Source organism: Harmonia axyridis, chromosome 1 (genome assembly GCF_914767665.1).
Source record: "Harmonia axyridis chromosome 1, icHarAxyr1.1, whole genome shotgun sequence".
In the NCBI taxonomy this organism is placed as follows: domain Eukaryota; kingdom Metazoa; phylum Arthropoda; class Insecta; order Coleoptera; family Coccinellidae; genus Harmonia; species Harmonia axyridis.
Window position 1 is genome coordinate 70,950,921 of NC_059501.1, and position 17,710 is coordinate 70,968,630.

Sequence of the window (17,710 nt, forward strand, 5' to 3'; positions counted from 1 at the left end):
GTATATTATGAATTGTTAAAACCGACTGAAACAATCAAAGGCGATCGTTATCCAACGCAATTAATGCTTTTGATCCGGGCATTTAAAGACAAATGGCCGCAATACAACTAGACACATGATAAAGTGATTTTATACCATGACAATGTTCGACCCCATGGTGCAAAAGAGGTCAAGTCATACTTGGAAATGTTGAAATGGGAAGTCCTACCCCACTCTCCGTATTCCCCAGACGTTGCTCCCTCGGACTATCACTTGTTTCGATCAGTTTCACACGGCCTCGCCGTGTCACTTCGGTCTTATAAAGAAGTAAAATATTGGATCGATTCGTTGATCGCTTCAAAAGAAGACCAGTTTTTTCAACGCGGGATTCGTACGCTGCCCGAAAAAATCAAGCATTTGGTATTAAGGCTAATAAAAAGTGTTTAATAATTTAAAATTCAATTGAAAACCCTTTATCCACTTCAGACTCATTCGAATTTCATAATGCTATGGACAGAAATATTATTTGCTTACATTTATTATTATTACATGGTTATTAACTTTATAATAGGTGCTTCATTTATGAATCCAACATACTAAAATCTAACCAAGTTCGATTTATAGATAACTGGGAACCCTCTTTTAAGTCTTCTTCAAATGATGGTTCCTCATACCAGCACGAATATTCGAAGACCTTTCAATATTTGCTAGGGTGAGCAACAAGTAAAATAATTTTAATACAATAACGAAGCGTTCAATGGAAAAACAAAAGATCATAGAACACCATTTTCAAAGGAGCAAGGAGAATTATAGTTGGAACTAAAAATAACAAGATGAGGTCAATTTCAACTCTCATAAAAGTATGCTCTAATTAGTTCATTCATCAGACACTTGGTTCGTTATTAAACTTACCCAAGATATCCGTTCCAGAGAAAAAAGCTGAAGGAAATGAATAAAACCAATGAATAATAAATCCTTAAACTCCGAGGAAGTTACATGCGAACGTCACATTTAGAAACCCCATTTTGAGGGTCGTTTATAAGAATCGTTCATTAGGTCTGTGCAATAAGTATTCTTGCGTGATTCAAGGTTCTTTGAGCACACGCGAAGGGTTCTTTTTCTATACTGAAAGTACATATTTTCGAACGTTTGAGAGACTAATGAGAACTCACTGTGAGTTAAGAATAGAGGAAAACTTTAGTTTCTTCTATCCAATTTTATTTTACTTTTTCTGATGATAAAAAAGATTGATATGATTATAGTTATTGAAATAGCGAAAATGTGATTTTTATGTATGTAATATATCATCAGGGAATGGTGAAACAAATCAATAATTAATCTCTATAACTATCAGAAAGTTACAATATATCTAATATGGAAATGATATCAATGAATTTTGGTTACAACAAAATTTGTTTTTTAAAAATATAACAATAAGAAATTAAACATAAAAAACTTCAGATTAAGAGAATCTCCTAATAAAATGTTGCATAAAATTATAGTTCTTTGAACTCCAAGAAGTAGAAAATCGATGATTCGATTCCAACATCAATCAACAGTGGCGACGCCAGCTTTAAGAAACAGGAGGGCCAAGGGGGAGCCGGATTGTTTTTGGGGGGTAAAGTAAATCGAACTAATTCGCGAAAATTATAGTTCTGCTGATCTTGTAATTATTTTAGCCTTAGTATATCAAATCGTAGGGCGGACTAGCAATATAATGGGGGGCCCGTGCCCCCCTGCCTCCTAGCGTTTTGTAGAATTCAATGTTATATAATAGCGTCATCCGAATATTTCAGAATTCAAGAAGAATTTTGGAAAACAATGAGGAAAACACTGACTTGAGGTCGGGAGATTTTGAGCGCCAATTACCGTCTTGGATACCACAGAACTGCATTGGGTATATGCGAACTCCAAGAGTGCAACTGGGTTTACCTGAGTTCCCTTTTTTTTTAATTATAGAGATCAAAAATAAAGTTAAATCTCCGGAAGAATTTTATTTTGTCCATCAATGAAGTTGACCGAGAGAATGGTAGCACTGAAATTGCAATAACCACACTCTAAATAACAGAATCTTTATCAGCAACAAAAATTACAATTCTTTTACCTACAAAAAAATTTTGTTTCTTTGTTTTTATAACTCTGATTATAATGGCAACACTGTGTATAATTTTGAACATTTTTAATTTTTGACATTTCTTATGTCATTTGTGGTCATAGGTTTCTGTAAATCTATCATTATAACCATTTTAAATTGTTCCATTCTTATTCTAACACACTTTAAAATGTTTCTGAGCAGTGTAGTCGTGGCATCAATGAAACAGAAACAGTTGTAGCTTCTATAAACACTTCTTGAGAACCTTTCAATAAATTCTAACTTTTTTTAATTTTTTGCAGTTATCACAACTTCCGAAGCTGCCGCTTCCATCTCTGGAACAAACATTGGCAAAGTACGAAAAAACCATGCAACCTCTCCTGGATGAAAAGGGTAAAGTCAAACTAAGGAATCTGCTGAAAGAATTCGGTGAAAAACATGGTCCTCGACTGCAGGCCTATCTTCTGGAACAACAAAAAATTAAACAGAACTGGGTAAGACCCATTGATGTTAGATATTTGGAATTAATTCTGAATTTGTTATGCCGTTAATGAAAATGAATTCAACGAATTCTTTTCGGTTCAGGGTAGTGTTTGAAGTAAAAAATAGAAATATAGGGTTTTCTAATATAAATTATACAATTCTAAATGGTTCTTATGGCAACATTGTATTTAATTTTTGGACATTTCTAATGTCATTTGTGGTCAGTAGCTTATGCTTATGCCTTTAAATCATGGACAGATACACGCTTCTACAAAGTTTTGAAATTAATTGTTTATCAAAATCATATTGATTATTGAATATACTGAGGGTTCTGGAAGAAATTTAATGAGAATTCATAGACGAATTTATATAGTTGATCGTCATTATTCGCCATAGTAAAGAATATTTGAGAGCGAATTCTCTTTACAAGATACAAGAGATTTTGTCCAAATTTTTCTCGGTTTCACAAATGAGCCTGATTTAATTAAAATAATTCAACAATTTTTAAAAGTTATTAAAACGTGTATCTTTCTGTTTGCTTTTATATATGCATGCTGAATTAATGCAACTTTCTAGAGTGCTTTTCAAAAATATTTATATTTTTAAATTATTAAGGTGGAATGAGTCTACTTGATGAGGAATATAAATAACAAAATTATGACGTCATGGTGCGAAAACCTTAATTATTTGAATTATAATTCCAACTGACCAAATTTAAAAACCAATTCGATTGTAAATGATGATTTGCATATTCATTTCACAGAAGAGGAAGAGAGAAAATCTATGACTTCAACTATTGCGACTTTCCTTCAAGTTAGCCTACGGTTTTCTGAAATACAAGTTAGTGAAATGAATATACATGTCATAAGTTTTTGAATTCAGAACTTTTTCAACCATAAGACTTTGACAAGGGAAAATTTAGAATTGTGTTAAAAAATTCGAAAATTTCGAATTATTTTTATTCAGTTATTTGATTTATTATCCGTTCTCTCAATTTGTACAGTTTTCGATGATTTATTTTTTCTTGGATTGACTTTTTGTCAGTTGAATTTGTATTTCTTGACAAAAATATATATGTATAAAAAAATATATCATATAGTGAAGGTTTTGGCACAATTATAATAATGATAAATCGGTCTTTATTGGGCGAAAGTTCAGCTTACGCTACTCTTACATTTTAACCCACAATATTACAATATATCCCTTAATCCTAACCATAATTTTGATATTTATATTTTTGCCGAATATAGGGGTCTAGGTGTTCCAGATCTCTCTCATTCTCATTCTCTTCATCCATACCATAAAGTATACTCTCTCTCCCTTCTAATGCTAGGATGTAGGTATATTCTCATTCTCTCCATCTCTACCATAAAGTATAAGCAAGTTCCTGGAACAATAACTGTAAATGGTGGAAAGAAAAATATCGGAACAATATCTTAGTGTACAATTCATGAATAAGTAGTGAATTTGTGCATACCCGAGAGATGGCGTTATGGGCTTCACGCCATACTCTAAAACGGCACCGATGGGTATTTAAAACTCACCGCACTACTAGATGATGAAGGGGAATGGTGTATTTGGCAAAGATCACTGTGTGCCAAACTGATGGTTCCGTCAGTGATCTCGGGATGAAACATCGCAATCCTCAGACAAAGGGAGCATCTTCAAAATTGGCTCGAGAAAGCCTCACCAAAAATAATTTTTTTGACATTTTCGAAAAATTTTGAAGTTGAAAACGCAATCACGAGTGGCTTTCCAGTGCGGTACTAAAGGGTGTTTTTTTTAGAACTATAGAACTTTAAATTGCAATAGAACAACGATGGATTGTTCCGAAGATTATTCGATTGACATAAATTTTATTTATCCGCAAGATAAACTTGTGGCATTACATTTTAAATATGATTTCTGGCATATGACCGCCACGGCTGACTCGGATGTAGTCCAATTTGGACGTCCAATTTTCGATGACTTTTTCCAACATTTGTGGCCGTATATCGGCAATAACATTGAGAATGTTGTCTTCCAAATGGTCAAGGATTTGTGGCTTATATCCGCATAAACCAATGACTCTACATAGCCCCACAGAAAGAAGTCTAGCGGTGTTAAATCACAAGATCTTGGAGGCCAATTCACAGGTCCAAAACGAGAAATCAGGCGGTCACCAAACGTGTCTTTCAATAAATCGATTGTGGCACGAGCTGTGTGACATGTTGCGCCGTCTTGTTGGAACCACAGCTCCTGGACATCTTGGTTGTTCAATTCAGGATTGAAAAAATTAGTAATCATGGCTCTATACCGATCACCATTGACTGTAACGTTCTGGCCATCATCGTTTTTGAAGAAGTACGGACCAAAATGATTCCACCAGCCCATAAAGCGCACCAAACAGTCAGTTTTTCTGGATGTAACGACATACACTTGAGGATTAGATTCACTCCAAATGTGGCAGTTTTGTTTGTTGACGTAGCCATTCAACCAGAAGTGCGCTTCATCGCTAAACAAAGTAAAATGGACGTAGTGCGCGATACGTATTCCGCACAGAACCATTATTTTCGAAATAAATTTGCACTTCTTGCAAGCGTTGTTCAGGCGTGAGTCCATTTATGATGAATTTCCAAACCAAGCTGAGAATAAATCACTTGAAAGCTGTTAAATCGGTAGCCATCTTGAACAGTAATGCCAACTTAAAGTTATATACCCCGAAAAAAAACACCCGTTATTACCAGCTTCGGGAGAAATGGGTTAGTCAATAAGAGCTCTTCATGGGTCTTCAATAAATGTCAATAATTTGAGCTTCCAAATATATTGGGATAGGTTATAGAGATCCCGTTCCTCTAAAATCAATGACACACAAGACAGCGTGGCCCCTAACAAGCCCTGTTTCGTGGGGCAACAACGTTTACTTTCCGAATCGGCGATCAAACAATTTTCATAGTTAACAAGATCTGGTTCGGGGCATGGGGAGGCAGAAATTGTCGCGCTTGGTTGCCCAAAACTCACACGGGTGGTGTGCGTCAATTGGAGAGTCAGGGGATGGAATCCCTTCCGCCGCGCTTCCCCCCTTGCAGGGGATTAAAATTGTCCCCCCGAATTTGGAGATGCTTATTAGGCTATGTATGTTGAACTGATTAGCAGATCACGGTTGTGTACTTTGAATCTTATAACATAGGTACAACTTGAAAAATACCGCAAATATCACACCTTCATTTCTAAATTCCTGATAAAATATCTCAAATTATCGAAAAAAATAAATAGAAGTCGAACCATTTAGATGAATATGTACAGGGTGGGCAAATTTTCATTTCATTTCATTTATTTAACAAAGTATTACAAACAGCAAGCAATACTTAATAGTCAATATACAAAAATAGTAATAACAGTAATTTAAAAAAAATGATGTATGCAACAACACAATAAAAAAACATATCATAAAAGATATAGAACAAACACCATGATAACATTGAGCGGACTGGATTAATCCGTGACGTTCAAATGAGGTATTCGTCAAAACTAAAATGAACTCCTTGGATCAAATACACTGCTCAACAATTGATAGGGATCACTTACTTGTTCTAAATTTATTTCTGAAATATTCGCTCCAAGATTATAAATTTAGTCAGATATCAGAGTATTTTCAGTTGATTATATGGTTCACTTGAGTAAAGAATGAAAAAATGGAAAGTTGGAGAGAAAAAAAGACTTTATTAGGAACACTCAAAATTCTGTGTTTGAATAACATAAAAATTTTATGATGAAACCACAAGAAGGCTGAAGTTTCGGTTAAGCTAGTACCTAGTTGGTCCCCCACGAGCTCGTCTCAAGCATTCTACCCTACGAGGCATACTTTCGATCAAACGATTTATAAAATTTTGGGGCAAATTCGTCCAAATATCCCGTAAAGCGTTAGAAAGGTCCTCCAGGTTATTGATCGGTTGTTCTAAGGTTGACAATTGTCTAGACATCTCAGACCAGACATGTTCGGTGCAATTCATATCTGGAGAGCGAGCTGGCCAGTCCATCCTATCAATAGCATGAGTTTCTAGCGCTTCATTAACCAGACGTCTACGGTGTGGACGGGCATTATCGTCAATTAAAATGAAATTCTCGCCCACGGCAGCCGCAAACGGAACAATTATGGGTTCAATAATCATATCGTGATATCTCTGGCTGGTCATGGTGGTGTTCTGCAGAACAACCAACTCTGTGCGTTGGTTCAAACAAATGCCTCCCCATACACATATAGAACCTCCGCCAAAAGCTGTTGTGGGTACCATAAACTGTTCTGCATACCTTCGACCTCTTTCCCTCCAAGCAAGAATACGTCCATCGGAGTTGACCAAACGAAATCTAGACTCATCCGTAAATAAACATCGGCTCCAATCTTCAGGTGTCCAATTGCGGTGCACCTCAGCCCATTGCCGTCGATGAACCCGGTGTTCCCTATTCAAACGGGGATGTTGTACCCTCCTACGTGCTCTCAAACCACGAACATGTAGTCGTCGTCTTACAGTCTGGTTCGAAATTAGAACTCCTGTTGCAACTCATAGTGATCTATTGAGCCGCGACGCCGGGTAAGTGGGATTTCTCCTAGCATTGAGGATCAAAAGACGATCTTGGGCAGCTGTTGTACTGCGCTGCTGACCTCCCCCATGAACATAAGCTACTGAGTCGTTTTGGATGAACCTATTCCAAGCCCGACTCACGACACTTTGCGAAACATTCAACCGCCGGGACACTTCTCGCTGGGACAAACCTTCCTGTATCCACCGTATAATTTGGTCCAGTTGCACAGCAGCCAAACGTCTTCTCGGCATGACTGATAAGCTGATATTGTTCACATTTCTTCAATTATTGTCACCTTAAGTGTTTGAACGAGAGAAAAAAACAGATTTAATAACAAATACCACATTGCTTTTCACTCCACCTGTAATAGCCTACAGATAATAATCGATTTTGTGAACAAGAGCCGATGAAGTGAGGAAGACTTTGATGTAATCAACTCAAAACATCTTACTTTTTTCTTAGAGAACATATAATGTACAGATATTCACGAGATAACTTGAAAAAAATACAAATGAAGAGAAGTTTATAAGTGATCCCTAGCAATTGTTTATCAGTGTATTTTCGTAGACTTCTCTTGAAAGATTTTTCATCTCTCAAACTACCTGGCAAATGGTTATAGAACAGAATCCGCCAATAATTGAAACTTTTCCTGGTGATATTCAATCTCTGACAGGGCGTTTCCAGAGAATTTCGATTTCTAGTGAAATAGTGAGGGTGGTTTCAACTAGTGAGATATTTCGTGTAATTATCATGCACATACAAACAACACATATAAATATATGGGGAGGGTAAGAATTCCGAATTTCCGAAAATAGTCCCAACATGGGGTTGTAGGTACCTACTACTTATGGCGGTAATTATGCGTACTGCTTTCTTCTGCTTCAGGAACACATCATGGCAGTTTGGCTATCCCCCAAATCAAAAAGCCATAGGATATTTCACTATGGAAAAGAGCATGACAAGCACTGAGCATTGGTAATCTTCCTCAGCTCGGCCATGAGAAATAACACCGAAGATAATTTTTGCGAACTATTGTTGAAATTCCTCAAAACGACGGTACATCGCGATCATACAGGTCTTTCTACTTTTCGTATTCAACCATTGTTTAGGACCAGATCAATATACAGGCTGGCCATTTGAAAACGAAACAGACGAGATTACAGACGAAATAAAGTTTTTCGATAGAAATGCTCGGACAGGTCGATTTCTGTTTCGAGGGGGACAACTTAAGATGTAGGTTACGGACGCATAGCGCTTCAACCCTTGCTGCTACAACCCCCACCCCCAATTTTTGAATAGGGAAGATGGGGTGAGTGATACCTCAATTTAAAGGTATTTTTATACTGATTTCAGCACAGTAATTGTTTTTTCATTTTATGCATTAGTTCTCGAAATATTCATGCGTTAGTTAGTTAGGAAGGAAGCCACAGTCATGGTTGTTTTGAAGCTCAAAATGTCGATTTTTCACAAAACACTACAAGTGCCATGAAAACACTACTTCATTTTCAAATACTTAGTTAAGAATATTTCGAGAACTAATGCATAAAATGAAAAAACAATAACTGTGCTGAAATCAGTATAAAAATACCTTTCAAATGAGGTATCACTCACCCCATCTTCCCTATTCAAAATTTGGGGGTGAGGGTTGTAGTAGCAAGGGTTGAAGCGCTATGCGTCCGTAACCTACATCTTAAGTTGTCCCCCTCGAAACAGAAATCGACCTGTCCGAGCATTTCTATCGAAAAACTTTATTTCGTCTGTAATCTCGTCTGTTCCGTTTTCAAATGGCCACCCTGTATATATTTCGACTAGAATAATTTCAAAATGAAACCAATGAGGTATCAAACAATCGTTTTCTATTTTAAAAATTTTCTAATAAAATCTCAAATAATTCCTCATTGGAGTAATGTATATATTTCAATTGCCTATGAATACTTGTTTTGAATTGAAGGAAGATTTTGCATAATTCCTAGTAATTCAATTCGACATAAATAAATGTTTAATTTTTGATTATCATTATCGGGCCTCAGCATCTATCATCATTCGCACAGCAAGTGCCTTGCAACAAAAATCGAGTTCGCAACGTCTCCTTAAAACTACTGCTTAAAGCTACATAAAAGCAAAAAATGGCACAAAGAATGTACAAAAAAAAAACTAAAAAAAAACGAAAAAAAAAAACTAAAAACAAACTAAATATATACAAAAAAAAATTTCAAAAAAAATTACAAAACAACGTAAACACTGAAGGGTCTACTATACAGTTCCGTATTATCCCTTAAACCTGTCCAGTTGAATGGATCGGTAACAGTGTGATATTAAAAAGGGCGGAGGGCTCTTCGACCTGCAGCATTCTAGCACAAGCTGCTTCTCATCGAAGCGAACTAGGTCATATATGCTGATACCCGAGACCCAATCTTCAATGGATAATTTCAACACTATTCCGATCCCATATTCAAGACAAATGTTTCGGTATTTACGGTGTTGTTATGAAGCCACCGACATCTATGTGACCCCTCTCCAACTTTATTCATATGTTCAATGATTTTCACTTCATTAAAATTCATTTAGGTGTATTTAAATATATTCGAAATAGGGGAAAGTTTGAATATTTGTTCGTTAGTTTGAAATATTGGAATTTATAGATCATATTTTATTTATTTCCAGAGACTGAGCATGTCAATCTTATACTTTTTGTATGGAATATAAAGATATTCTTAGGTGGTATAAATGTTATGTTCTATTGCTTGTGAATCTTTCGCATATGTTGGAAATAACAAAAAGAGATGATTTTTGAGGGCTCTTTCCCAAAACAAAGCGTCATAGGTATCATTTCTCAACGAATGCCGTATTTTTTTTTATAAAAGCGAGGTAGTAAACTTGTAGGAGTGTAGGAGACTTATAATAACAATTTTAAACTTTGAGCATAATTTCATGTTTATCACTTAAACATGAAGAGGAAATTCAAGTATACCCAATATTTCAGTCACAACAGATCGTCCTAGGAGAAAATTTAATTGGTTTATGTGAAATAATCATTCGAATGTTCATTTGTGTATATACAGGGAGAGTCAATATAGTGTTCCATCGATCGATAACTCTTGTAAATTTTGTGGCTATAAAATGATTCGAATTTTGACGGAATCAACAACACTGAGCGTCTAAGCTTAAATTATTTTTGGCTTAACAGGCTCGACTTCAGGTGGTGAAACACGATTTTAACTCATAATACACTACGCCGAGCTGGTCCCATCAAATACTAAGCATGACCTTGGAACGTGAATGTTTGGTTTGGCCGTCGACGTGGAAGCATAGCCGTGATATTCCCATGATATTCTACGCTTGGGATTATCGTAATGAACCCAATTTTTGTCTCCAGTCACATTGCGATGCAGAAATCACTTCCATCTTTGCCTTGCAAGCAGCTGAATCATTCCCATGACTTTCAGGCGTTTTGAAATGGCTTGTAGCGTAATGCCCAATGATTCTGCCAATTCTTGTTGCGTTTGACACGAGTCTTCATCAAGTGATGCTTTCGATTCTGCATCTTCGAAAACCTCCAACGTCATGCTGGTCTTCGACGTCAAAATCACCGTTCTTGAAGCGTTGAAACCTATCTCGTCATGTTCTTTCACTAATAACGGCCTCACTATAGGTATATGAGAGAATTCGATGATCCTCAGCCGCAGTTTTCTACATATTAAAGCAGAGAATTGAAACCTCTCGCAAATGACGAGAATTGAGCTTGTTAGCTGACATGTTCAACCTTCGACTTACACTACAGTGACTCAATAAACCGCAGTGGCGACACGCGTTGTCTCGTTTTTGATTAACTCAGCCTAAATATGACGGCTTTTTGTTTACATTCTCCGTTTATCTGATTTTTGCATGGGATTTATTCAGAATGTAAGGCCCATTTTATAAGTCACTGTAATAGTTTTCAGTTCAATAAATTTGGTCTATACAAAATCAAATACTATCAGGCCCAATAATTTTGAATTTGACGTGTGTCATTTCAGTTCAGTCAATTTTATTTTTAAGTCCTATGGTTCTATATCCCCGTTCGCCATTTTTAGGCTCAATTTGAACGATTGTCACCACTGTGTTTAATTAAGTCACTGTAACTACCATTTACCGCTACAGCCATCTATTTAAAAACGGCGGAAGTAAAGTTGTTCACCAAATATATTCTGCTGATGAATTAACTCCAATGTTAAAATGTCATATACCTGGAAATGTTGTTGTCACTTTGACATTGATAAAAAAGGTGCATCCTTTTTTATCGGATAAAAACTTCTCTTCCTCAATATCTAGTAAAACTGTCAATTAGTCTGTCAGAGCACATATAGTGCTTTCATTTTGAATCGGTGTGGAAATTATTTAAATTTGTTGTATTAATAAAGATAATGATTGTTGTTGTTCATCCATATATTCTGTCGTTAATTTATCTTGCCAAAAAACACCCGAGCTTTTCTTTTATCAGATAAATTTCTCTCAAAGTTTTGCCAATCACTAAATTTGCTCGAAAAACTGACTTTGGATAAAATCAGTTTTTCTCGTAAAATTAGTAATTGGCAAAAGAGAAATTTATCCGATAAAAAAAAGCTCTTGTGTTTTCACTGTTGATTATTTTTTTCACATGTCAAAATCTGACATTTTGGTGGTTTCGACCAATAACAATGCATTATTCTAGCCAATCATTCGGGATTATACTGATAATACTTCTTCCTCATCGAAAATACCTTGTTTACATTGAAACGTCAAAATTTCATTTTGAATTTGTCATTATTGAAAACTTAAAATGCTTCGAAGTTTATTGAAAAATGAACACAAATGGATTCAGTGCAATCGCCCAAGAGTATATCGAACATATATGGTGTTGAAAAAAATTATGTTCCCAAATACAACTCGTTCTTCAAATTTTATCCGATAATTTTTTATTTTCATCACTCAAACTTGTTCAACATTCAAAGAATTCAGATGAAATCACTCGTCCTAAAGGACTCGTGATTTTATCAATCGGTTTGTTTTCATGTTTTTGACAAATAAACAAGTTTTCGTGGAAAAGAAAAAATTATCGATAATATTTGAAGCACTCGTGGTGTTACCTTCGATAATTTTCCTATCTCACACTGCCAGTACATAATTATTTTTCATCTATGGAATCAAAGCAATATTTTCGGAGAAAATAGTTACTGAAATATTCATCTATCGAATCCGAGGGGAAATCTTGTAGGACTTATATACAAATATTTTGATGAATACAAAATTTATTCTCGGCATTAAACGTTCAAGGGTGCAGAGCGCACGGTAAACTCACGGTATTTATTCTGGGACTTCGACCCACGCAATCCAATTATAATTTTTAATCTCCCAAGGGGCTGCCAAATGCGCTGTTTGCTCTCTCGTCTTCCCCAGGGATCGGGGTTGGGAGATGTTTGGATCGTTCATCATTTTACGCGTATGCTGAATTGGGTCCGCTTCTCACCTGGGATGATCGAAATTGATAGATTCGTTATGTGCCAAATATACAGGGTGAGTCAATAGAGCTCGATAGGGCCGGCGTTTGGGGTAAAACCTCGGGTAAAACAGTCAAGCGACTGTTTCAGGGGCCTCTATTTGAGGGACGGCAATTCGGCCCAGTTTGCTGGCCGACATTTCATATTTCATCCTTAATTCGTAAGAATAACATAAGGTTGTCCCGTTCTGCTGAGCTTGTCAATATTCCCTCCAATAAAATCTCCAAACCGTCTTCACTACACTGAAATAATTCCATTTTTTTTATTATTAAAGCACTTATTTGGAGGTTATTTATTCACCACTATAACAGCAGATTGATATTTAATATATTCATTAATAGTTAAATAATTATGCATTCAAAAAAGTTTATTAATAGAGAATAACATAAGGTATTTGAAAATATTTAATATATTTCGGTTATATATAATTTATATGAACTTACGTTATCTCCACAAATAACATAAATTCATTATCAACAAATTTTCTACTGGTAGTTAACGAACATTTGCTATTTATGAATGAACTCTTACAAGAATTCAATAATTTATCCACTCAGAATATAAGATTTATTAATAATTAACAAACTAACATAATTCTAGCGATCCAATCTGTGGAAAAGTTTAAGGACACATTCCTCAAAGAGAAGCGCATCTCCTTGAAGGATCTGTCCTCGAACTTTTCCTTTGATTTGAATTTCCTTTTCAAACATAAAATCTGTGTTACTATGGGCTTATTGAACGCCGCTTAGCTCATCTGTGTTGAATTTTGGGTTTAGATCGTTTGTACCTGCTTAGTTACTAGTGATATTGGTAGAAGAGGGAAAATGCGATCAAGATCACTGGGGTTCAAACCCGGATACCCTCAATATGAACTCTAAAAAATAATCTAGTTTGGCAAACGGTTCTTCTCAGACCCTAACAATCGGATAAAAGCCACAACAAAAATAATTATCTAAGAAATACTATTACTGAATTGAAATATTTTTTTTATTCAACATGGATACATATTACATACAAATAAGGTTTATTAATTATTACTCAACGATATATTAACCTCAACTATATTCATTTCCTTCAAATGGATAGTTCTTCAGCATTATTAATATAAGTTATGCGTAAATAAATGAAGTGTAATAATAAATGATGATTATTAGTGGGATTTCAAATAAATTATTCATTTCCATGAATTTGTTTGTCCATATATCCAATGAATGATTCATTAACTATAATGCATTTTCGTTTATATCAAATAAACACTTCTCTCAGTGTGAGCTGCCTGTATAATAAATAAACATGACAGCCCAACCAATATAAACAAAATTCCTTATTATCCTTATTTAAACAGGGATAAAATTGTTAGGTATTTCACAAAGACGAAAAACAACACCACCTTTACTTTCGAATTATTTGAAAGCCGATATTCAACATGCCGAAAATTCCTACGATTTTGCATTCGAAACTAGATAATGTTAAATACAAAATGTTTTCAGCGGAACACATGTTTGTAATCCCGATTAGTTCCTAATTTGTTATAAAACGTAATATTTTGTATTGTTTTTTCCATGCTTCAATATGAATGAGCTGAATTTTTTTGTGACATTGAGATCTTCTCGAGACATTATATAGAAGTTGGATTTTTATGTTAACAATATACTATGTGTGTTTCGGAAATGAAGCCATTCAATGTTCAAATGATATCTGCTGTGTGTGTTCCTTTCAATTACCAAAATTAGAAGGCAGCGCCATCTATTTGGAATTTTCAGTAAAGAACAGAGGGATATTATGTTTATAATTAGGTTACAAACGTTCTCTCAGACGTTTTGGATCACCAGTTAGTACAACTCAATCTTCCCCTATTCTAAATCTAAAGAAGCCTTAATCTAACATGCATAAACACTAACCTAATTAACCTAAGTCAAAAAAGTCTATCTACAGACGATTTACTCGATCTCACTTAACGAGCAAATCGACATTATCACTCAAGTTTGGCGATATGTGATTCAGAAGATTGATTTGTCGATGATCCTTTTATACAGGACATACCTGATTGTTAGTCAGGGTTTATAGGAACGTTAGAGAGACGTTGATAATAATCGACGTGAATTTTGTATAGAATTTATGATATTTCAATGATAAAGACTTATAATTTCGAGATATTAATTCTACGAATGCCATCTGTTAACGCAAATTTAATTTATTCCTTTATATCATAAGTAGGTAAAACTCCTTTTGAAGCGCTTGGACTTCGAAATGATTGATATGAACGTTCAAAATTTTGTTTTCCTGTTATTTTAAAGTTTGTGACTTAGATCGAGGTGCAAATTTGCACTTGGGCATGAAAGGATAATTCCAAGTCTCGTGCAAAATTTTATGGTTTATGAACGGAGTTCAGATTCTGCCAATGTGAAAGTTCCATGTCAGAAGAATAAAATAAATAATAAATAATATTCAAGCAATATATCCAAATGATATGAAGACATCAGAACTGACGTAAATAAAAAAGATGCCCTTAACTAATTAGAAGCCTCAAGAATAAACAACCATAATAAAATGTAAATATTGCTCCAGGACTCGAACAGATGTAAACAACTCACCGCTGATGAATATTTTCGAAAAATCATTATTTCCCTCTGTCCTTTGTTTTTAACTTGCACTTATCCCTATATAATTATTTGAAATTTTTTCAATTGCTGAATTTAGTTATTTAATTGGTTGTTTTTACTCATAATAGTGATTACCTATATTTTAATGTTCAAACCATGAAGATTTTTATGTGTAGAGGTGAATTTCTTGATTACGTTTCTGCTTGACTTTATACAGTTGGGTTCAAGTTGATTTGGCCTAAAGATGGCCATGTGAATGGCTAAAAGCTTGGCAACATTTAATAAAGAACTCAATAAAAAAAATAATAATAATTGAGTGACTTCAAACCCGATCTATTATTCTTTTATTTAGTTATTTAAACGTAAATGTTATGTGAAATGTGAATTATTCAGTTAGTCATTCAAAATGTAAGAAATCTGAACATAAACATATACAAAATGTACATGTACAGGGTGGGCAAATAAGCGAGGTAAGCGGCTATATCTCAGGATCCACTCATCGTAGAGACTTGCGGTAAAATACCCTGAACCCCTGAAGCTATCGCTTTGCGATCTTTTGGTTTTTTCATACAAATTTGATGGGATTTCTCTTGAAGACTCAATTTGGTTTTTCGCAGTGCATCAGTTGAAGAATATCTTCTTTCGGCCATAACTTCAGAACGCTTGAAATTATCGCTTTGCGACCTTCAGGTTTTTTCATGCAAATTCAATGAAATTTTTGTTTCTGTTAAGAAAATCCTATCATTACATTTGAAATTTCAGAGAAAAATGAACAAAACAATGAACTTTTGACTTAGCGCTCCCTATCGGAAGTAGCTGAATCAAATTCATCATGAGTATATTTTTTCCTTAATCAACAAGATGTTGTCTCTCAAATAAGATCTAATTTGCTCAAAAATGTTGAGCCAAACTGAAGTTACAGACATTTCAATCAGTCAGATTTCTATCTTTCCTCCACCCTTATTTGATGTCGCAAAATCGAAAGTGAATATTCAAACAGATAGAGAATTTTCCAAGGTTTACAGTGATGATATTTTTTTCCAACTTAATATGAAAATTTTTAGAGTAAAATGCATTTTTCTACTCGACGATAGCTATTACGCCCCCTAGCGGTGGAGGTATGAACTTCAAAACAATTTCCGGTGTTGTCTTTTGTTTACTTTAGTGGTAAATTTTTTTACCGCAAGTCTCTACGATGAGTGGTTCCTGAGATATAGCCGCTTACCTCGCTTATTTGCCCACCCTGTACATTACAGTGTGAGTCACGAGGAACTGTAAATAGTCCTACCACGTGTGGGTGCTACTCAGATGAACATCAAATGAACATTTAAAAGTTCATAAAAGTTCACCTCTTCATAATATATAGGGTGATTTTCGATTTCCACCGGAAAATTAAGCAAAGACTGCAATCGTACCAACTGCATTAATATGGCCATTTAACGATTCGTAACTGCGAAGAAGCAATGAACCTTGGAGTTCACCAATCAAAGTTATTTCCGTCGTAGTATTTTCCAGGGTTTTCCGAATGAGCAGCGATGCAAGAGAATGCGATTTAACATTTCCATTGTCTTAAAGGACTTCCCGGTCAGGAGCTATTGGCGGGCGGTCTGGAACATACGCTTGCGCAATTTTAATCCGCCCTATTGGTTGTTCATGTTCATACACATATCGAAAATAAAATAAACCTTGAGTTTGTTTTAAATTAAAATAATTACCTTCAATTGAATCCGTGGTTTCGTATAATCATATATATCATAAGAGAGAAAATTTGGACGAAATTTTTTTCAATTGGTATTGAAGTTTGTTGATTCGACAACAATCTTTGCCCAATCGATTCAAGACCTCAAATATGGAATTCGTGAAGTGATCGTGAATATACAGCTGCAAATGTTTGAATTGGTCAAGTAAAATTTCATGAAAATGATATAGTGCTGCATCCGTTGCCTGGCGGACATTTGACTTATATCCTTTTCCATGGTTAATGCTATATCTTCCACTTTGAAATGAAACAAACATCTATGGATTTCTCTCAAAATAAATTCGATAGAAATCTCCTATTGCAAAACACTTCATCATTTCTATTGGAAAAGTCTTTATATTCAATCTAACTGAACCTAATCTGAATTGTTGGATTAATTCGGTCTTCACTTGATGTAAATTCATTTCAATAGAAATCAAATGACAGTTATTTTATTTCCACTTCTAATTGTTATATGGAATAATTAAAAGTGGAAATGGAATAACTGTCATTTAAATTCTATTAATCTAAATTGCTCTGATACTTACATTTTTGTCGAAGACATTGTAAATTTAAAGTCTAAAATAGTTTATTAATTCCTCGGTCATAAAAGACCGTCCAAGTACAATAAGTTTCGTAAATCGTTTGGACAAAAAGTCATCCATATGGTTCACAGATGAATCAAAATCAGAGAGAGGTACTGGCATTGGGATATATGGACCTAAACTGAGGATCT

General features: G+C 34.9%; 1 protein-coding gene across 3 annotated transcripts in view; it reads left to right on the forward strand.

Annotated features, from left to right (window-relative positions):
- LOC123671138 (choline O-acetyltransferase) overlaps positions 1–17,710 on the forward strand; it is a 109,794-nt gene that overhangs the window by 86,116 nt on the left and 5,968 nt on the right. For all 3 annotated transcript variants that reach the window (XM_045604833.1, XM_045604832.1, XM_045604831.1), the window contains one exon: positions 2,374–2,565. In XM_045604833.1, coding sequence (XP_045460789.1) covers positions 2,374–2,565 — 192 coding nt within the window. The remainder of the gene's footprint in view (positions 1–2,373; positions 2,566–17,710) is intronic.